Below are 22,923 nucleotides of genomic sequence, written 5' to 3' on the forward strand. Positions count from 1 at the left end.
GAAATACAGGCACGAAGCGGCAACTTGGCAGAGCGAGGCTGTTGGGGCAAGGTCAGAGCATCCATGTCTTCCCCCACCCCTCTTAACACACACTCTCCCAGGAGCTGGTGTTCTTCCCCAAGGAGAAGATGACAGACGCAGAGATAATCAAGTTAAACCTGGCTCTGAAAGCTCCAGGCATGAGCGATGCAGACTTGCGGGCAGTGAGCATACCTATAGCAAGCCTGGCAGCCTGGCTCTGGGCCGTTCTGTGCTACGGGCTGGCACAGCGCCGAGGACTGCCCACGGGCCTGCTGCTGCGGCAGGTGGAGGCGACACTGGCTCGGGAGCAGGCCCGCCTGGGCCAGTACGAGTTCCAGGCCCAGGAGATTCTAGAGCACAGTTTGGCCCTGTCCAAGAATCTGGAAAATGCCCAAACTTCCCACAAGCGTGTGGTCGAGAATCTGGGGCAGGCTCAATGTGGCAAACATCACAAGTGGCCGGTTGAGGCTGCCCTGCTCACGCCTATGCATTCCTGGACTACGGAGCTCCAGGTAACCAGCTCCTTCTAGATTGCCCCCTAAAGCTCATTTCTGCACTGCAGACCACTCCTCTGCTCCTCCCCATGCCCTCACCGCCTCCCTCTGTCCCACTCTGCCCTCCTTGCCACGCTTTCCCCCACACCCTGCCTTGCTCCCTCTCCACCAGACCTTCTACCTGTACCCTCCCTGCCGGCCTACACACTGTCTGGTCTTCCCTTCCACACCAGAAGTTGAAGGGTCACTCCTCCACGGTGCTCGGAGATACCCTCTTGTGTTCAGCTGCCATCAACTACCTGGGTCCCTTCCCACCAGTGCGACGCCAGGAGCTGTTGGACAAGTGGCTGGCTCTCTGCAGGGGCTGTCAGGAGCCGCTGGGCCCAGATGACGTGGCACAGGCCCTGAAGCAGATGCAGAAATCTGTCACCAGGTTGCCAAAGAACCCTCTGCTCTCCATACGCTCTCCCTTCAGCCTTGTGTCCTTGCTGAGCTCCGAATCTGAACAGTTCCAGTGGGACCGAGACATGAAGCCCCAGGCAAAGTCAGCCCGCCTGGCGGCGCTGCTTTTGCGAAGTCGCACTCACTACTTCAGCTGCCGTTGGCCCCTGCTGCTTGACCCTGGCAACGAGGCCCTCATCTGGCTGAAGCCGCTGCCTCTGGAAGAGGCTGGATGCTTGGCCACCAGTCCCACCAATGGCACAGGTAAATCCAGGGATAATAAACTGATATCTGAGCTGCTCAACACTCTCGGCCACATGCACTCTTCCCTTTCACAATGAAGACACTAAATATTCATGGCCAGGGTATCCCAGATTTCTTCAGCCAATATGATATTAATAAATCAGGTCACATGTATATTTTTGGGCCCATACTGCAATGATTGTGAATCTATGTGGCTGACCATAATCTTCCACTTCCTGGTCTGCTCAGCACTATTAGAACCTTGGACTATGACTCAGAGTTTTCCTATTCAAATTTATCAGGAATTCTGGGGAAATAATAAAAATAATAGATTTCTAGAACAGAAGGTATATAATAAAGTAGTCTGTAACTGGGGCTCTATAAGCAGACTACCTGGGTCAAATATTTGCACTTTGCTAGCTGTGTGACCTAAGGCAAGGTATTTAATCTCTCTAAAGCCTAAGTTTAAAAAATATTAAAAAGCAGAGACATTACTTTGCCAACAAAGGTCCATCTAGTCAAGGCTATGGTTTTTCCAGTAGTCATGTATGGATGTGAGAGTTGGACTGTAAAGAAAGCTGAGCATCGAAGAATTGATGCTTTTGAACTGTGGTGTTGGAGAAGACTCTTGAGTGTCCCTTGGACTGTAAGGAGATCCAACCAGTCCATCCTAAAGGAGATCAGTCCTGAGTGTTCATTGGAAGGACTGATGTTGAAGCTGAAATTCCAATACTTTGGCCACCTGATGTGAAGAGCTGACCCCTGATGTTAGGAAAGATTGAATGCAGGAGGAGAAGGGGATGACAGAGGGTGAGATGGTTGGATGGCATCACCAACTCAATGGAGATGAGTTTGGGTAAACTCTGAGAGTTGGTGATGGACAGGGAGGCCTGGCGTGTTGCAGTCCATGGGGTCGCAAAGAGTCGGACACGACTTGAACAACTGAACTGAACTGAAAGCCTAAGTTTGTTTGCCAATAAAATCAGGGTCTTTTAGCCATCTCATAAAGTGTTGTGAGAATTAAGATAATTCATGAAAAAAAGAGTTCACACAGTGCCTAGTGTATAATAAGTTCTCAAAAACATTAGTCATTATTTGTTCTTGTTGCTATTTAGTCACTGAGTCATGTTCGACTCTTGGTGACCCCATGGACTACAGCATGCCAGACTTCCCTGTCCTTCACTATCTGCCAGAGTTGGCTCAAATTCATGTCCATTGAGTCAGTAGTCATTATTACTACCAGTGTCTTACTGCTATCGATATTACAGTCCATCCCTTGGCTGTCCAGTATATGACTTTCTGTTGTGCCCATACACCATTGCAAAAACATCCACTATACTGCTAGCACATGTGTAGCTATAAATTAATTTACCCCCTCTCTAATAAGAGACACCCTAAAGAAACATCTAGCTGCTATATCCAATTCTGAGTCTGAAACTCTGAATAATCTCTTGATCAGATCTGGATATGGCTTTTCATGGTGGTTCTGTAAACTATCCTAGATTAAGTGAATCTCACCTTAAGAATACACCTGATAAGCAAAGAGAAGCAAAATCAAATCAAGATAACTATAATAAACTTCTGTTTAGAAACTTGGAAAGGGTAAGAAATACACATTATATTGGTCTGTAGCAGATACTGTGCAATGCCAGACAGAAGGTAAAAGATTAGCATCATTTCACTGGCTAATTGAATTCACTGGAGTCAGTTCCTGGACAGCCAGTTCAGCTGCCCTGAGTTCTGATAAACAGTATAATTTTCCTTGCCCATTGTCCCCCAGAAATATCTGTGAGAGGAAGGTCAGGTAAGAGTACCCTGTTGGTAGCCGTTATAACGTAAATGTCCACTTCCTATTGGAATGGGTATGGGGGCTTAGAATGTGCTGTAAAATTAAGCAAACACTTATTACCAGATGGGGGAATTTCTGGCTAATCCCCTAAAATCTCTCGTCTTTTCCCCTCCAGATTTCACTTGTAAAGACCCTATTAAACTGATGCCAGAACTCTTGATATATTCTCGTTGTTGAATTTAAGCCCCAACTTCTGGCTTCCGTCTCTTAACATTGGTTCTGGGGACTCCACCAATTCCACTAAGCCTTAGTGTAACTGTCGTCCATCTAAACCTTGGCCCTTAACTCAGGGCTGTAGTAAGAAAACAGTATTAGCGGGGAGCTTAGGCTGACTGGCCATGGAATGCAGCCCCTACTTGGAAGTATGTGGATCAAAATGGGGAGAGAGACTACTCAGGCAGGGAATGCAGGGAGAGAAGTGCTTGCAATGAACCTGGAGGCATCCCTGATTTTCCAATAGCCCGTGAGTTCCTATTCCATGTGATATGATGTACAGAATCATTTTTTAGAAGTCAGCAAGGCTCATGATTATCTGATCATGTGTGATCTAACAGTGCTTGATATGAGAAGAAAGGAATTCCCTTAAAGTTCTTTCTGGAGATTGTTTCACTAAGAAGAGGTGTAGCCAGCTTGCTCCAGCATCTTCTACTAAGTCCACTAAAGTTCAGTGAGCACAGGGGCCAAGTCCCATGAGATAAGCCAGCTTTTTAGCTACACGTAGCTTAGCCACCTTACCAGTAAGGAAAAGAAAAAGCCTCACTGCTGCTTACTACCTATAACAAAAGTCCCACTCACCATGGCTTAAACAAATGGACTTATTTTATTGGATAAGTCCTTCTTAACCTATAAAAAGGACCGGGATAAGCAGGTTTAGGGCTTCAGTGTTGCCTCCAAGCACCCAGAATCTTCTAGCTTTCTGACCTTGGTATAGTCATTTATCACATTGTAGTAGGTTGGATGGTGTCCACCCAAAAGATATATCCTTATCCTAACCTCTAGAACCTATGAATGTGATCTTTTTTTGGAAAAGGAGTCTTTGTAGATATAATTAAGTTAAGGGTTTGCAATGAGACCATCCTAGATTTCCAGGGTTGGCCTAAATCCAATGATAAGTGTCCTTTTAAGAGACAGAAGATAAGGCACAGGTGCACAGAGGAAGGCCGTATGAAGGGAAAGACAGTGGAGTTATGTAGCCACGAGCCAAGGAACTCCTAGAACCACCAGAAGCTGGAAGAGGCAAGAAAGAAATCTTCCTTAAAGCCTTCAGAAGGAGTGCAGTCTTGCCAACACCTTGATTTTGGATTTCTGGTCTCAAGGCCACTGAGAGAATAAGTTTCTATTGTTTTAAAGCCACCATATTTGCTATCAAAGGCTACTATCCCTCCAAGCATCATGTCAGAGGTGCTCCTAGCCAATATCTGTCCCTTTCATCAGAAAAATAAAAGATCTTCCAGAAATCTGGATAGCCAGATGCACAAATAGCATATATCACTTATATGTGGAATCTAAAAAAAAAATGATACAAATGAATTTATTTACAAAACAGACATATTTACAGAAAATAAAGTTATGGTTACTAAAGGGAAAGGAGGGGGAGGATAAATTAGGAGTTTGGAATTAACAGATATTATTGTATACTACTATTGATACAATAGATAAACAATAAGGACCTACTTATAGCACAGGGAACTATATTCAATATCTTGTAATAACCTATAATGGATAAAATCTGAAAAAGAATACACATATAGATATTTGAATCGTTTTGCTGTATACCTGAAACTAACAGCACTATAAACCAACTGTACTTCAATAAAACAACAAAAACAAACAAAACCCATAAAATGGTAAGCCTGGAAGAACACCCAAGTCCCAGTTGAGCAGTGCAACCTGTGATTTTAGTCTCAATGTTAGCCCAGTATAACTCTGAGCAGAGTGTCTGGTTAGGTTTCTAACCTACTAAACTGAGAGATAATAAATGTGTGTCGTTTTTAGCTGTTTAGTTTGTGGTAATTTGTTAAGCAATAGGAAACAAACATTGTGGGTCTGGCAACGTCTACTTGCCCATTTCTTAAACACTTAATTTTTTAAAAAACTTATTCTTAAATTTCCCAACATAAAACAAAACAAAACACTATTCATTTTTTCCAGCTCCTGCAGTAGAGGAGGCAAAAAAGAAGGGGACTGCAGATAGCTGTTGGTTACAACCACCCATGTCCATAGCACTGCCCATGTGGTGGCCAAGACCACAGTTTATGGACTTTCTTTTACAAATTGATACTTCCAGGCACTGATCTCTATGCTAGTGGTGACTCGTATAGTTGTTAGTGACAGAATTAGCTCAGGCAAAAAGGGAAATGCACTGACTCTTCTAGCCAACCTACAGAAAGGCAGAAATGGAGCTAGTTTCAGGGGCGACTAGAACCCCTTCCTGGAATTTTATAGTTACTGAGAGCTGCCCTCTACTGAGTGCTTGCCAGGCGCCAGCGGAGTGCTTTCTGTGCATTGTTTCACGTCATCTTCACAGGAACCCTATGTGGTGTTAGTAATGCACTCATATCAACCCATTTTGCAGATGAGGAAATTGAGTCTTAGAGAGCTTAAGTGACTTTCCTAAGGTGTCTTCCTGCAGACCAGACCTTCCTTCATGAGTTGGAGTCCTTGGGTGAATAAGGCTCCCCAGGAGCCTGATTCCCTCCCTGAGAAGAACACCTCTTCATCTTCCTGCCACAGGGAAGGGCTTTAAGAGAAATAAAAAAGAGTCTAAAGAGGAGAACATGGAAGATGAAGATGATGATAGTGATGAGTGTGATAAAACAAAGGAGCAGAAGGCAGAAGAAAGGAGAATCAAGGAGACAAAGGAGGAAAAGGAAGGGCAACAGGAGCAAGAGGAGAAAGAACAGCAGAATGAGGAGGAAACTCAGTCCCCACCCGCTCCTGACCTCCAAGTCTTCTCAGGCGCCAGCCCAGAGCTGGGGCCTCGGCTCCGGGAGGCAGCTGCCCGTGGTGAGAATGCAAGCCTTCCGCCCAAGGTCTCCTGTGTCCTGCCCTACTCAGTGGCCCCACAGGCCTCTCAACCCCCAGTCTAACCTCCACCCCAGGCACTAATCCTCTGGAAGAACCCTGGGTTGGAGCCAGACTTAGTGCATGGGGGCACCCAGGTGCTGACATGGTGGGTAAGGTGTCCTTGTCTCCCCTGCGCAGGCCTGCCCGTGCTACTGACCAACATGGAGCTGGGCCTAGACTGCCCAGAACTGCAATGGCTACTTCAGCGGGAACAGCTGAGCCCACCCCAGGTGCAGCCTGGCTTCTGCCTCTATCTGAGTACTACTGTCCCCCTCAATGCCTTGGAAAAAGGTGAGGCCCAGTGGGTGAGTTGCCAGCACACCTTTGTGGACATACCAGGGCCCAAGCTTCACTCAGTCTGACCTAGAGCGGGCTCAGGACCATAGCTGGGAGCCACACTCCCTGGGCCCCTCACCCCTGGCTCTGCCAAAGGGAAAGGGTTAAGCATTTCTCCTGTGTGACTCCAAGTGCTAGGCTATGAATTGCTGAAGGGGCTGAATGTGCTGGACCTGGGTGTGAATACAGAAATCCTAGAAGAACGGATGCTGCGGGAAATCTTGTGCACGGAGCGTCCTGAGCTCGAGACCCACTGGTGGGACCTGACCGTCAGATTCCTGGACTCCTGGGAAGCTGCAGGGGCTGTTGAGGTGCTTGGAGATTCAGTCTGTGGGTTGGGATGGGGCCCGGTATGGGGGTGGAGATGAATGTCACTGAGCGGGGAACTACGTGGAGAAGGACCAGATCCATGCAATAAGTAACTGTTTGTAGGAGCGGCTGCTGACGATGCTACTGCTCCAGGGCCCACGGCGTCAGAAACCAGCCAAGTTCCTGCGAGACGTGGTGAGGGCCCAGGCGGAGCTGTGTCAGCTGCGTGCCCATTTAGAGGACCTAGAAGAGCTGAAGCTGAAGGAGGTGGCACTGTGGGTACCCTATCGGCGTGTGGTCTGGCATGGCATGACCATCATAAAGGCTCTTAGCTCACTGCAGAACTTACTACCACTTTTCCATATGAGTCCAGAGGATTGTTTGGCTGCCACCAAACGGGCTCTGAACAGCATAAAGGGTGAGATTCACCAGCGGGAGGAAGTAACCTGCCGTCTGCTGCAGCTGAAGAGACAGCTGACCCACCAGCTACTAGGTAGCACCGTGGCTACACTGGGCCTGACCCGAGTACCCTTGGTGGGTGTCTTGGGTGCTCTGGCTCTGTTGCGAGTGGCAAGGAAGGCGCCGGAGCTGGAGAGGCTGGCCCTTTGGCCTGGACTGGCAGTCTCTCCCAGCACAGGCTGTGAAAAACCAGTCCCAGGTGTGGCTCGACCGGCCTGGCTAGGGCTGAGAACCTGGCACGAATGTGAGATGTTAGAGGTGCTGCCCCCATTCGCTGGGCTGTGTGCATCCCTGGCGGGCCATGCCAGTGTTTGGCAGGCTTACCTGTCGCTATCATCCAGTGTGCTGGGCCCTGCACCAGGGCCGGGAGCTCACCCACTGAGCCTCCTCCAGAAGCTGATCCTGTGGCGTGTGCTGCGACCTGAGTGCCTGATCAGCACCCTGGCAACCTTCACCACCAGCCTCCTGGGCCGGCCCCTGGATGAAAACCTGAGTGCCCACACCATCCCCTTTGAACACACTCAGGCTACTCAGCCCATACTGATCTTGTTACCACCACCCGGTCATCCCACTGCCACCCTGCATCACCTGACCGTTATCCAGAAGCTGGCTGCCAGACATAAGCAGGTTTGAGCCTAGCCTCTGGGCCACAGAGTGACGGGGCTCTTAGGGCTGGGGTGGGTGGTACCCCCCCGCTCCCCCAGAGCATTCTTTTTCTGGATTACTCAGGGACTTTCTGGGTCATCTGTGGCATTACTCTGGTTCCTTTGGGTCATCCTAGGATCTCTTTGAGTTACTCTGCCATTTTGTTGTTTGTCTCCAGGGGAAGAAGCATCTGAAGGTGATAGCTCTGGGCTCTGAAACCTGGGACCCAGTCTCCATCGTGATCAGCTCTCTCCACAAGGCTATGCTCAGGGGGGAATGGCTGGTGCTGGAGAACTGTCATCTTATGCCTCACTGGCCAAAAGAGCTGTTGCAGCCCTTGCTGGGACTGTTGGATGGAGCCAAGGGTGGGTTTGCTATCTAGAGATGGCTTCTAGGACTTTATCCTGAACTTGGGCCTGAGCTTGAACTTGGGTCTCATGGTCTATCCCCTCATCCCCTTTGTATGACCCCTTAGCCTCAAGTCTGATCCCTATCCAGAAATTGATCTCAGCCCCATGTCTGACCCCTAGAGGTCTCGGACCTGGAGTTAGAACTGCTTTTTGCTCAACAAGCAAGTGGGAATGTGGCTGCTGTCCACAGGGATTTCCGTCTTTGGCTTACTGTGTCTGCAGAAGCTACTGCTTCCTTACCAGGTGAGGAAGGAGCTTCCCCATAGGCTCTTGGATTGGAGCCCAGAGGGCAACTGCACTGTGCTGACTCAGCACTTTCCTTCCTCCCCAGCCGTGCTCACTCAGCACTCCATGCCTGTTTTCTGGGACCAGTCCCTGGAGCTGGGCCATGTCCTGGTCGACAGTATGGAGCTAGTCCAGCAAGGACTCTCTGTGCAACCCCCAAGCAGGGTGCTGCCTCTGCTTCTCCTACATGGCCTCCTGCTACACCGGCAGCTCTATGGAATGAAGCTGCAGGCTCACAGGGGGCACTGGTGAGGGACCCCCACCCATCCTGCTCTGTCAGTCACTCAGCAAACACTGAATATTTTCCACATGCTGGGATTCATCTCTGGGGAGCTCCAAAATATGAGGGCAAGGAGAAGTCAAGGAAGGCGTCTCCAAGGACTTTGGAATCTTGCTTTGAATTGAGTCCTGATAGCAGAGGCAGATCAGGAGGAGATGAGGCCTTTCTGAGCAGAGGGAACTAAGCTTAGCAGGAGAGAGAAGGCTTCAGTGTGGCTGAGGTGGACATGCTAGGGGTCAGGCTTGTGGGACTGATCGGATCCTGAGGACAGTGGGAAGCCACTAAAGGGCTTTAAATAGAAGAAACATGATCCCATTTGTTTGTTGGAAAGATCAGTCTGGCAGCAGTGTGGAGAACGGATCAGATGGGGTGGGCTGGAGGAAAGCAGAATAGTTTGGGGAGGCTCTGGCAGTATCGAGAAATGAGATGGGGTGAGGAAGAAGGAAGAGTCAAGGATGGGTCTCAGATTTCAGCGTTGGATGACTGGGTAGCTGGTGTGGGGGGAAATGATTTCAGTTGAAAGGAAATTTGAGGTGCCAAGTGGCAATGACTAATAAGCCTCATGGGTCTGGAGCTCAGGAAAGAAGTTTGGGCTGGAGAGAAAGATGTGAAAATCCTCAGCATACAGACAGTTTTGAAACCCAACTTCCTGCTCTCCACCCTCAGGAGTCAAGCGACCCTGACCCACGTCCTGCAGACCCAAGACCAGCTGTGGGCCAACCTTAGCAATCCTAGTGTTGCCATGAGGGAGCTGGCCGGTGAGACTCCTCCTGTCCCCCATGTAGTCACCAGCCCCCAGGAGAACCCAGAAGGGAGTGGGCTGGGGGAGCGCTGAGATGGGACATAATCTACTACTTTGGTTTGGGAGGTGGTGGAAATGGGAGGGACTGAAACTGAGGGGCTCTGACCTCACCCTCAGCTTCGGTTTTCTATGGGGGTCCTGTGGGAGATGACAAGGACAGGGAGGTCCTGGTTAGCCTCACGCGAGCCTGCTTGAGCTCCAGCAGCGGGAATGGAGCCCAGCCACACACACCTCAGTATCTGCTGGCCACTCTGATGCCCAGCCCAGGTGAGCTGCAGTCAGGTATCTGTGTTGGGGTGGGAAGCAGCACAGTAATGCCACCTTGCTCAAGGGAATATAACAAAGGTACTAATAAAGGTATAGAAAGGAGGATATTGACACAGTTATGAGATAATGATGGGTTCAAATGTCAGAGGAAGGCCTACTCCTTGGGTCTGGGGTGGAAAAAGATGGTCTTTATCTCTCACCCCTCCTCTCCAACCCCTAAGAACTAAAGGAGCTGGATGCTCTGGAAGAGTGCAAGGCTCAGATGCACCTACTGCCCACACCGCCTGAACCCCGGATCTGCGGACTGAGTGCTGGCTCCCAGACATGGCTGTTGCGACGCCAGAGCCGCGCCATCCTGAGTGCGCTGCAGCGATGTTCACCTACTTGGGTGCCCGCGGCCCGCGGTACCTCGCGGCGTGCCGAAAGGCGGCTGCGGCAACGCCTAGCGCAAGCCAAGCGGAGACTGGAGTCACTGCAGGCTCAGCTGACCGAGACCATGCGCCAAGAGGAGTCTGGCGTGGGGTTCGGGGAGCTGGGGCTGAGTGCGCCGCTCCCGGTGGAGGGCTTCCTCAAGACGGAGGTGCTGGAACTGAGCCAGCTGGTGGGCGCACTGCAGAGGGACCTGGATTGCCTGCTGCAGCAGCTGAAGGGCGCGCCCCCGTGTGCCGCCCGACGCTGTGCCGAGGTGGCTCAGGCTCTCTGGACTGGCCGCCTACCCCCGCCTTGGCGACCCCACGCGCCTGCCGGGCCGCAGCCGCCCTGGCACTGGCTGCGACAGCTGTCGCGCCGTGGGCAGCTGTTGCTTCGCTACCTGGGTGTGGGAACCCAAGTACCAGAGCGCATCTTTCACCTGTCAGCCTTTTGCCACCCGCGCCGCCTGATGCTGTCCCTGCGTTGGGAAGCTACCTTTGCTGTGGTCGCCCCAACAAATTTCCTAGCTTGCCAAGCCTCCAGCTCCTGTCAACTCCCCCACAAACGTCAGGAGCTGATCAGTCCTCTGCACTTCCAGGTATCTTCGTGCTACCCCTTCGTTTCCAGTTCCGCCCCTTCAAATTCCTGGTTACACCTCGCAGTGTAGCTAAGCCCCTCACCTTAGCTCCTCTTGGTTCTACTTCCTCAGTAGCTCACCTGCTTCTCTGATCCGACTCCACCGGGACCCCTTAGTTTCTTAGCCGTGCCTGATCAGTTTCTGGCGCCCCCAGGTGGCGAATGGCCCACATCCCACGGTTCCAGAGATGGGGCTGCTGCTGATTGGACTACAGCTTCACAATGCCAAGTGGGACCCGGTAGCAGGGGCCTTGCAGGACAGCTCCTCCAGTCAACCCAGCCCTCTGCCTCCTGTCAGCGTCAGTGCCCAGGCCCCAGGGGCCAATGACCTGCCACCCCGAGGCGGCCTGGCAGTGTATTCCTGTCCTGTGTACTTGGAAGGGCCCCTGGGCACCACTAGGCTACACAGGAGGAAGGTCCTGATGCACCTGCCCCTGCCCACCAAGCTGAGCCCCGCTACCTGCATCCAAAGGAGAGTCCACGTGTGCAGCCCTCCGTTGTCCTGAGCCCACAGCCAAAATAAAGTTGGACTGATGTGATGAAATGTTTCTGAGACTTATAAGGGATGTAGATGTGTGCACGCAGACAAAGTGACACACTGAGGGGGAAACAGTGTGTACATCCGAGAAAGAGGAGGTCTGTTCACACTGAAGGTAGAAGAGGGTGTGTGCCTGGCCTTTGGGGAGAGGCAAGTGTGGGGACACCGTGGGGAGATGGACCTGGGGTTAGTCCTGTTTCCAAGGGGCTAGGCAGATCTCAGGATGGCTAACACATAGGACTTTGAATCCCTGCCCAGCTCACAACTGTGCTCTCAGCTCTGTGCTAAACCCACAAGGGATATTTTTAAAGGGAGAACATTAGAACTCAAGATCATTTCCTCAGGCACTTAGTAGTACTACTGGGAATGCCCCAATTCTGCCCAGCTAGTCATTCCCGCAAGATGTATTCTCAGCATACACACGAAGAAACAAAAGCAAAATAACACACAAGGTCCTATGTTCATTCAATGGTCATTTATGAGCCCTCTTCGGAATGAGGTGCTCTTCCAGGCACTGATGAGGCTGTTCTAATGCTGGGAGACAATAAAAAGGCCAACATATAAATGAGTTAAATTTGATGATTTTTAAGTGCTATAAAGAAAACAAAACAGGCTGATGTGTTGGAGTGTGAATGGAGGGGAGCAGTTAATCTACTTTGGGTGGTCAAGGAAGGCTTGCTGAATATTTGAAACGGAGCTATTTGAAGATCTAGGAGTAGATCTGCTAGATCTAGGAGGAGAAAATCTAGGAGTACCTATCTTTCAGATAGAGCCTTCAGTAGATGCGAAGAGCATGAGGCAAGAACAACCTGGGGTGTTCAAGGAACAGAACATGCAGCTATAACACTGTGAGTGAGGGGCGAAGTGAGCCAAAAGTATGGAAAGGTATAAACCGGAGCAGATCGTGATGATGAGCTTGTATTTTTAAAAGTGTAAGACAGAACCTACTGGAGAGTACTAGATGGGAAATTATCTTTTTCAAAGACCATTCTGGCTGTTCTATGGCGGGTGGATGTGTATATGTGCTCAGTTGCTCAGTTGTGTCTGACTCTTTGCAACCCATGGACTATAGCCCACAAGGCGCCTCTGTCCATGGAATTTTCCAGGCAAGAATACTGGATTGGGTTGCCCTTTTCTGCTCCAGGGGATCTTCCTGACCCAGGGACCAAACCCCGTGTCTCTTGTGTCTCCTGCAGTGGCAGGTGGATTCTTTACCACTGTGCCACCTGGGAAACCCATGGTGGGTAGATGGATGGAAGGAAATCCAGAGTAACAAGGGGGAAGATTTGTTTGGAGGTTACTGAAGTAAATCAAGTGAGAGATGATGGGAGTTTGGACTAAGATCATAATCATGGAGATGGAGAATTGATGGATTTAGGAAATATTCTGGAGGCAAAGCCAGCAGAACTTACCAACGGACTGAATGTGAGGGAAAAGGGCAAATCTAGGATGACTTGAGCAACTGGGTGGATCATGGTGTCATTAAGTGAGATGAGAAATCTGAGAGAGAGAGAGACAGGTTGGAGGTAGGGAATCAGGAATTCTGCTTTGATATGTTCAGTTATTATTAGTTTCATGATTGCTTTCTACCCCAGCGCAAACCTCTTGGATAAAGTTGGGTTAGAATGTAGCAGACAGTACCAGTTAAAAGCCAACACCAGCTCCTCTCCTTGCCCCCAGGCACCAGAATTTACTAGGTACAAATTAATTCCCTTGCTGTATGATTAGGTACGAGCTACATGGTGGGAGGAAATGCAGAGATGTATACCGAGCATCAGCGCACAGGCTCTTCAGTTACCCCACTTGCTAGTGACTGCAGTGCCACTGATGTCCTAACAAAGGCTGAGCGAAGAGGCAAAAGCTCCCTCTTTCTTCAGAAACTCTTCCCTTTTCTCTTCTATAACCAGGGGCGTGGCTATCCCTTTAGGTGAGGAGAGTAGCAGAGTATTAAAGAAGTCCTTTTGGATAAATGAACTCTGTCCATATGTACCATCAATACTATTTTCCCCACTGGGAACAGGGAACAATAGTGATACACAAGTAAAACCACCTGCAGTTGGTTAGACCAGAATATTTTCTATAAATCCACATCATTCTCTAGACCAAAATGTATTCTTTTTTTAAACCTAGAATTTCTTTTTTTTAATTAGTCTTTACTGATGCATAATTGACTGACATTCATTCTTGAATTATGCACAGCAAATTGTTATTAAACTTAGACAATCGGAGGTTATAAGTACCAACTTAGACAAGTAGAGGTTATAAGTAGCAAGTGACAGTGTAGCCCAAATACAATGAGTCTAAAAATATTCCAGATTCAACAATTTCACAGTTGAAATTGTCTATCAGATAAATTAAAATCTCAGGGGGAATTCCCTGGTGGTCCAGTGAATAGGACTGTGTTTTCACTGATGGGGCCCAGGTTTGATCCCTGGTCAGGGAACTAAGATCCCACATGTCCAGTGGCATGGCCAAAAAAAAAAAAACCCCAAAAAACCCAAATTTAAAAATTAAAAAAAAAAAAAAAACAACCTCTTTAGGGAAGTAAAGTCTCAAACAATGAAAGGAAGGAAGAAGTAAGACATGTGACAAAGGGAAGAGATATGTCCCATCCTGTCCTGAAAGATCAGGTGGTGGGGGAGGGGTGGGGGATGAAGAAGTGGAGTCAAGGGAGGGAGGAATATGATAAAATAAACATGATCTGGGACTTTAGAAGTAAACTGAGGTACTGAGGACAAAGAGGCTTTGCCTCTTTTTCCTACCTGTGATTTTAGAAGGGAACTGCTCTGTAACACTGACCTACTGTGGTCACAAGAGCAATAAGAAGGCAGAGTGGCATGGACAGGAAGAAGTGTCCCTTGATCCCTGCGTAGTGTAGAAACTGAATAGAGATCTGTTAAGCTCAAGGGAATATGAAGCAGAGAATCACTGGGGTCTGCAGCAGCAAACAAGAGTTGTTGAGAGGAGGCCAAGTTGGCAGGCAGGGGCAAAAGGCTCCGACAGCTGAAAAAGACAAGACCACGAATTCATGAGCTTTAGAAGCAAATTCTGGCAAGACGCCCAGGTGTGGAACTAGGCCAACCCTACCCAGAGGATTCCAGCGTGTGCATGCCCAAGAGCCAGGATTAGGCCAGGGACCCATTTCTTCCGACATCAAAATGCCACACAAGCCCTTCTCGCAACACCCAGCTGCCACTTTGGAGAGGAACAAAGGTAGAATGCTCAGAATTTTAGAATGTATTTCAAAGCGAACAAATGAAACCTAAAGAGACTGAACAAAATTTATTTCTAGCCTCTTCTGGGAGGATGGGAGTGCGACTTGTGAGGGAAATCAGATCAGTAATTGAGAAAGGAGCTAAATTTTATCTGCATATCCAAATTTGTGAGGAAATTTGTGATCTGGCTCTGTACTATATATGCATTAATAATCCAAAGACCAAAAATTTCATTGACTAGTGCTCTGCAGCTCACCTGAAACATATTTTTTTCAGCTTTTCAATTTGAAAATCCTTATTCAGAAATAGCATATATATGGGAAATGTTTGAAACAGAAAAGAAGAAAGTGCCAGTTCATCCACTAATGCCTAAGGAGCCCTGGTAGCTGTAAGTTAGGTACTATAATATTATTATTCCTTACCACAGGTCAGGAAACTGAAATACAGATTCAGTCAGTTATTCAATGTCACAAAGTTAGAGCCAGTTTGTTTTTTCACCTTTGTTGTTTATATAGATTTCTTTCTTTAAGAAGATTTAGTCTGTAATATTACAACCAAATAATATCTGGGTCTTATTTTGAGTAAAGTGTGCCCTTACTCAGTTTTCAGTTCTCACTCTACTTGACATACTTTTCTCACTTTGTGAGAGAAAATTGGACCCATTTTAGACCATATGACTATGAGCCTGTGCTTGAGAGCCATGCAAGGAATGGTATCTTGAATACCGTTTAATACCATTTAAATAGAGTACTTTTTAAAACTTCAAGATGACAAATGCTCTTGCATGGGACCTAAGACAGCATTACCCTACACTGGAATTTTTTCTGCATGCAAGAATAGAGTAAGCACCCAGCACAGTCACCATCAGTATCAGTACTGAATATTCATTGGAAGGACAGATGCTCCAATACTTTGGGCATCTGATGCGAAGGACTCACTGGAAAAGACCCTGATACTGGAAAAGATTGAAGGCAGGAGGGGAAGGGGATGACAGAGGATAAGATGATTGGATGGCATCGTGACTCGATGGACATGAGTTTGAGCAGGCTCCAGGAGTTGGTGATGGACAGGGAAGCCTGGCGTGCTGCAGTCCATGGGGTCACAAAGAGTCGGACATGACTGAGCGACTGAACTGAAGTCACCATCAACCCTGAGGATCTGAGCCATTGATTAGAAGGGGATTCGAGTGTCCCCACTGAATACAGCTTTCTCCAGATGTATGTGAATCGGGTGAAGGAGGCCCCTCTTTGGTCATGGATGAACGGTTAGCCCATCCCTGGGCAGTATGAGTCTGATGGAAGACTGGTTGGTGCCAGCACTGGATGTAGAGACATGGGTCTTTTGAGTGTTTAGTCCTTTTAGATGAACAGATTAACCCATTTTGGGGAGCAGATCCTACATGCCTTATGCCAGGTACTGGAATAGTCACTTTCAAATTGCTTATCTCTTTTAATCTTTTTAACAATCCTGCAAGTCAACCCCCCCCCCACCAACACCTTTTTTGCACTTTTATAAACTGAAATATTGCTGATGTATAATATTATGTAAATTACAGGTATATAATATAGTGACTCACAGTTTTTAAAGGTTATACTCCCTTTATAGCTTATTATAAAATATTCAGAGCCAGTTATGGAATCCAGGCATTTGTCTCCAGAATCCATTCTCTCTGTGGCACTCTTATTGCTTTTAATGTAAGAAGTGTTGAGTAGACAGTGGAAAACAAGACTCCTTATGTATTGTTGGTAGATGGGTATATTGGTGTAATCTGGGGAGCAATTTGGCAGCACTTAGTGAAATTAATTAAATACAGTATGTCCTAGTAATTTTGCTTCTGGGTTTGTCTTAGGCTCACACAAAAGGACTTGGGAAGTGTTCTGTCCTACTCTGCTTACTAAAAGAGTTTGTGTCAGATGGATATTATTTAAGTGGTTGATATAATTTCACATTAAAGCCATCTGGGCCTGGAGATTTTGTTTTGTTTTGCTGAGGAAGTTTTTAATAACAAAGTCAATTTCTTTAGTAAATATAAGGCTATCAGGTTTTTGACCCCTGAGTTTTCAGAGTTATTTATATATTCTAGATACTTCTTTGTCACATATGTGGTTTGCAAATATTTTCTCTCAGTCTGTAGCTTCCTACATTCATAGGGTCTTCCACAGAGTGAAGGTTTTAAATTTTGGTGAAATCTCAGCCTATCAGTTTTTTCTTTTCTGAATTATGCTTTTGATGCCAAGTTTAAAACTCTTTGCCTCACCTTAGATACCAGAGACTTTCTTCTGTGTTTCTTTTCTAAGAGTTTTATACTATATATCATTTTACAGTTAAGTCCATGATCCATTTTGAGATAATTTTTGTACAAGGTGTGAGATTAGGTCAAGACAGATATGATTTACATGTGTATGTATATATTTATTTTTGCCTGTGGATGTTCAAGTTCTCCAGCTCCATTTGTTGAAAAGACTATCTTTCCCCCATTGAACTGTGTTTGCACTTATGTCAAAATCAGCTGGGCATGGTTGTATTGGTTTGTTTCTGGGTTCTTTGTTCTATTGATTTTGTATCTATACTCCCCTCCACCAATACCACACAGTCTTGATTACTGTACCTATGTAGTAAGTCTTGAAAATGGGTAAACTGATTCCTCCTACTTTGTTCTTCTTTTTCAAAACTGCACCTATTTTAGTTCCTTTGCATTTCCATACAAACTTTAGAATCATCTTATCTACTACAAACAAGTCATGCTGGGATTTTGATAGGAATTGTGTTTAAACCATGAATAGTATGAAAAGGCAAAATGATAGGATGAAATGAAAATGAAAGGGGAACTCCTCAGGTTGTTAGGTGCCTAAATTGCTACTGGAGATCAGTAGAGAAATAACTCCAGAAAGAATGAAGGGATGGAGCCAAAGCAAAAACAATACCCAGTTGTGGATGTGACTGGTGATAGAAGCAAGGTCCGATGCTGTAAAGAGCAATATTGCATAGGAACCTGGAATGTTAGGTCCATGAATCAAGGCAAATTGGAAGTGGTCAAACAGGAGATGGCAAGAGTGAATGTTGACATTCTAGGAATCAGCTAAGTAAAATGGACTGGAATGGGTGAGTTTAACTCAGATGACCATTATATCTACTACTGTGGGCAGGAATCCCTTAGATGAAAAGGAGTAGCCATCACGGTCAACAAAAGAGTCCAAAATGCAGTACTTGGATGCAATCTCAAAAACGACCTCAGAATGACCTCTGGTTGTTTCCAAGGCAAACCATTCAATATCACAGTAATCCAAGTCTATGACCCAACCAGTAACGGTGAAGAAGCTGAAGTTGAACGGTTCTATGAAGACCTACAAGACCTTTTAGAACTAACACCAAAAAAAGATGTCCTTTTCATTATAGGGGACTGGAATGCAAAAGTAGGAAGTCAAGAAACACCTGGAGTGACAGGCAAATTTGGCCTTGGAAAACGGAATGATGCAGGGCAAAGGCTAATAGAGTTTTGCCAAGAGAATGCACTGGTCATAGCAAACACCCTCTTCCAACAACACAAAAGAAAATTCTACACATGGACATCACCAGATGGTCAACACAGAAATCAGATTGATTATATTCTTTGCAGCCAAGATGGAGAAGCTCTATACAGTCAGCAAAAACAACACTGGGAGCTGGCTGGGGCTCAGATCATGAGCTCCTTATTGCCAAATTCAGACTTAAATTGAAGAAAGTAGGGAAAACCACTAGACCATTCAGGTATGACCTAAATCAAATTCCTTATGATTATATAGTGAAAGCAAGAAATAGATTTAAGGGACTAGATCTGATAGATAGAGTGCCTGATGAACTATGGACGGAGGTTCATGACATTGTACAGGAGACAGGGATCGAGACCATCCCCATGGAAAAGAAATGCAAAAAAGCAAAATGGCTGTCTGGGGAGGCCTTACAAATAGCTGTGAAAAGAAGAGAAGAGAAAAGCAAAGGAGAAAAGGAAAGATATAAGCATCTGAATGCAGAGTTCCAAAGAACAGCAAGGAGAGATAAGAAAGCCTTCCTCAGCGATCAGTGCAATGAAATAGAGGAAACAACAGAATGGGTAAGACTAGAGATCTCTTCAAGAAAATTAGAGATACCAAGAGAACATTTCATGCAAAGATGGGCTCGATAAAGGACAGAAATGGTATGATGATCTAACAGAAGCAGAAGATATTAAGAAGAGGTGGCAAGAATACACAGAAGAACTGTACAAAAAAGATCTTCACGACCCAGATAATCACAATGGTGTGATCACTGACCTAGAGCCAGACATCCTGGAATGTGAAGTCAAGTGGGCCTTAGGAAGCATCATTACAAACAAAGCTAGTGGAGGTGATGGAATTCCAGTTCAGCTATTTCAAATCCTAGAAGATGATGCTGTGAAAGTGCCACACTCAATATGCCAGCAAATTTGGAAAACTCAGCAGTGGCCACAGGACTGGAAAAGGTCAGTTTTCATTCCAATCCCAAAGAAAGGCAATGCCAAAGAATGCTCAAACTACCGCACAATTGCACTCATCTCACACACTAGTAAAGTAATCTCAAAATTCTCCAAGCCAGGCTTCAGCAATATGTGAACCGTGAACTTCCAGATGTTCAAGCTGGTTTTAGAAAAGGCAGAGGAACCAGAGATCAAATTGCCAACATCTGCTGGATCATGGAAAAAGCAAGAGAGTTCCAGAAAAACATCTATTTCTGCTTTATTGACTATGCCAAAGCCTTTGACTGTGTGGATCACAATAAACTGTGGAAAATTCTGAAAGAGATGGGAATATGAGACCACCTGACCTGCCTCGTGAGAAACCTATATGCAGGTCAGGAAGCAACAGTTACAACTGGGCATGGAACAACAGACTGGTTCCACATCAGGAAAGGAGTGTGTCAAGGCTGTATATTGTCACCCTGCTTATTTAATTTATATGCTGAGGACATTATGAGAAACGGTGGGCTGGAAGAAGCACAAGCTGGAATCAAGATTGCCGGGAGAAATCTCAATAACTTCAGATATGCAGATGACACCACCCTTATGGCAGAAAGTGAAGAGGAACTAAAAAGCCTCTTGATGGAAGTGAAAGAGGAGAGTGAAAAAGTTGGCTTAAAGCTCAACATTCAGAAAACTAAGATCATGGCATCCGGTCCCATCACTTCATGGCAAGTAGATGGGGAAACAGTGGAAACAGTGTCAGACTTTATTTTTGGGGGCTCCAAAATCACTGCAGATGGTGACTGCAGCCATGAAATGAAAAGACACTTACTATGACCAACCTAGACAGCATATTCAAAAGCAGAGACACTTCTTTGCCAACAAAGGTCTTTCTATTCAAGGATATGGTTTTTCCAGTAGTCATGTATGGATGCGAGAGTTGGACTGTCAAGAAAGCTGAGCGCCAAAGAATTGATGCCTTTCAACTGTGGTGTTGGAGAAGACTCTGAGAGTCCCTTGGACTGCAAGGAGATCCAACCAGTCCATTCTAAAGGAGATCAGTCCCGGGTGTTCATTGGAAGGACTGATGCTAAAGCTGAAACTCCAGTACTTTGGCAACCTCATGAAAAGAGTTGACTCATTGGAAAAGACTCTGATGCTGGGAGGGATTGGGAGCAGGAGGAGAAGGGGATGACAGAGGATGAGATGGCTGGATGGCATCACCGACTCAATGGACATGAGTTTGGGTGAACTCCGGGAGTTGGTGATGGACAGGGAGGCATGGCGTGCTGCAATTCATGGGGTTGCAAAGAGTCGGACACGACTGAGTGACTGAACTGAACTGTGTTTAAACCTCTATACCCATGTGGGTACACAACTGACGTCTTTACTGCTTTTGCAATCCAAGAACATGGTGTGTCTTTCCGTTTATTTGCTTGCATGCATAAAGTTGCTTTGGTCGTGTCCAACACGTTGCAGCCCCATGGACTGTCCTCTGTCCATGGGGTTTCCCAGGCAAGAATACTGCAGTGGGTGGTCATGCCCTCCTTCAGGGGATTTTCCCCACTCAAAGATCAAGCCAGCATCTCTTATGTCTCTTGCACTGGCAGGCAGGTTCTTTACCACTAGTGCCACCTGGAAGCCCATTTTTTTACATCTTTGATTTCTTTCATCACCACTGTACAGTTTTTAGCATAGAAATCCTATAAATGTATTATTTATAGTTAAGTATTTTTTTTTAAAGTCTCCATAATTAATTTATTTGGGAGGTTATAGTTAAGTATTTAATTTCTTTTCAAGCAAATGTAAATGGTATTTTAAATTTTAGTGTCTACATGTGTTTCTAGTGTATAGAAATGCAATTAATTTTTGTGTGTTAATGACTCAGTCATGTCCGAGTCTGTGACCCCATGGACTACAGCCTGCCAGGCTCTTCTGTATATGGAATTCTCCAGGCAAGAATACTGGAGTAGGTTGCCATTTCCTCCTCCAGGGGATCTTCCCTACCCAGGGATCAAACCCCAGTCTCCTGCATTGCAGGTAGATTCTTTATTGTCTAAGCCACCAGGAAATGGCATAGATATGCAGTTAACTTTTGTGGTCTACTTTTTATCTTGTTATGATGTTCAACTCACTTATTCTAGGAATTTTTTGTAGATTCCTTGGGATTGTCTATGAATAAGAATGGTAAAAGTGGAGACCCTTGCATTTTTTTCAGTTTTAGGGGAGAAACATTAAGGTTTTTTTGTTTTTAAACCCATTAAATGTGAGCAGATTTTTTAGATGCTCTTTATGAAGTTGAACAAATTTCCCTCTATTTGTAGTTTTCTGAGATTATGAATGGTTGTTGAATTTTGTCAAATCCTTGTTTATCATCAATTGATATAATCCTGTAATTTTTCTTTAGCCTTTAAATATGGTGGGTTACATTGACTGATTTTCTACTATTGAAGCAGTCCTTGCATTCCTGAAATAAACTCTGCTGGGCCATGGTATATATTTTTATATATTGCTGGATTCTATTTGCTAACATTTTGTTAAGAATTTTTATTTATATTAATCAGGATTTTAGTCTGTGTTTACATTCTTTCTTTCTGGTTTTGGTATCAGAGCAATAGCTTCTTAAAATGAATTGGAAAGTGTTCCCTTCTATTTTCTGAAAAAGATTATGAAGAATCAGCATTATTTCCTCTTGAAACATTTGGTCGAATTCCCCAGTGAGACAATCAAGGCCTGGAGATTTTTTTCGTGGGAGGTTTGGAATTACAAATTTAATTTCATTAATCGTTACAGGGCTATTTATTTTATACTGTATGAATTGTATTCTGGTGTCCTTAGGGGGAGAATTGTTCCATTTCAACGAAGTTGTTAAATAAACCTCCAGAGAGTTGTCTGCAGCATTCCTTTATCTTTATGTATCTGTCTACACAGTCTGTAGTGCTATTTGTTGCTTCATTCCTGATATTGATAATTTGTGTCTTTTCTCTGTTAGTCCTGCTAGAAGTTTGTAATTTTACTGATGTTTTCCATTTGGTTCTTTCTTGTAGTTTCTATGTTTCTGGCAAGGTTCCCCATCTGTGTATTCACTGAGGCCTTAATTTCCTTAAATTTCTTAGACATATTTTCATTATTTGGACACATTAGTAACAGCTACTTTGAACTATGTGATAGCTAAATCCAGTATGAGAGCCCACTAGAGTCAGTTTCTATTGAGTTTCTTTTACCTGGAGTATAAGTTACTGCTTATAATTTCATATTTTTATAATTATAATTGGGCTATAATTTACTGTTTATTTTGCATATCTTGTAATTTGGGGAGAAAACTGGATATTATAGATAATATGCTGTAGAAACATAGAAACTACAAGAACCAAATGGAAATTCGCATTCTGTTATATTCTGACAATTTGTTGTTGTTGTTGTTACAGAACTTTTGAGATGGGGGGTGGGCTCAAAACGCAAATTTCGTATTTCCTGTAGTATGTATGCAACAGTTGATATACCTGCTTACTTTTTTTGGCTTCCAGCAGCTGCTTTTTCAGCCTGACCTCAGAGCATCTCACCTGCATTTACACAATTTAGTCATTTGTCAAAGATTTGGACAGATTTAGGGACACATCTCTATAGTTCTTTTGCTTCTGGGACTTTCCTTTTAAATTTCCAGCTTTTCTCCATTGCCAAACCCTGTCTTCTGACACATTAGCTGCCATCCCAAGTTGGACATGGATTGAGGAATGCACACAGGCAAAAAAGCAGCAAATTT

The 22,923-nt window shown here is 45.7% G+C and overlaps 1 protein-coding gene across 1 annotated transcript in view; it reads left to right on the forward strand.

Moving 5' to 3' along the window:
• The window catches only part of DNHD1 (dynein heavy chain domain 1), a 62,295-nt gene extending 50,835 nt beyond the window's left edge, over positions 1–11,460 (forward strand). Inside the window, exons 30-42 of the mRNA XM_044929024.2 lie at positions 102–533; positions 749–1,220; positions 5,782–6,054; positions 6,253–6,405; positions 6,583–6,761; positions 6,883–7,845; positions 8,042–8,228; positions 8,394–8,516; positions 8,605–8,806; positions 9,505–9,596; positions 9,758–9,907; positions 10,129–10,916; positions 11,110–11,460. Of these exons, the coding sequence (XP_044784959.2) occupies positions 102–533; positions 749–1,220; positions 5,782–6,054; positions 6,253–6,405; positions 6,583–6,761; positions 6,883–7,845; positions 8,042–8,228; positions 8,394–8,516; positions 8,605–8,806; positions 9,505–9,596; positions 9,758–9,907; positions 10,129–10,916; positions 11,110–11,460 (4,365 nt within the window). The remainder of the gene's footprint in view (positions 1–101; positions 534–748; positions 1,221–5,781; positions 6,055–6,252; positions 6,406–6,582; positions 6,762–6,882; positions 7,846–8,041; positions 8,229–8,393; positions 8,517–8,604; positions 8,807–9,504; positions 9,597–9,757; positions 9,908–10,128; positions 10,917–11,109) is intronic.
• The last annotated feature ends 11,463 nt before the right edge of the window (positions 11,461–22,923 follow it).

Source organism: Bubalus bubalis, chromosome 16, assembly GCF_019923935.1.
Source record: "Bubalus bubalis isolate 160015118507 breed Murrah chromosome 16, NDDB_SH_1, whole genome shotgun sequence".
Taxonomy (NCBI): domain Eukaryota; kingdom Metazoa; phylum Chordata; class Mammalia; order Artiodactyla; family Bovidae; genus Bubalus; species Bubalus bubalis.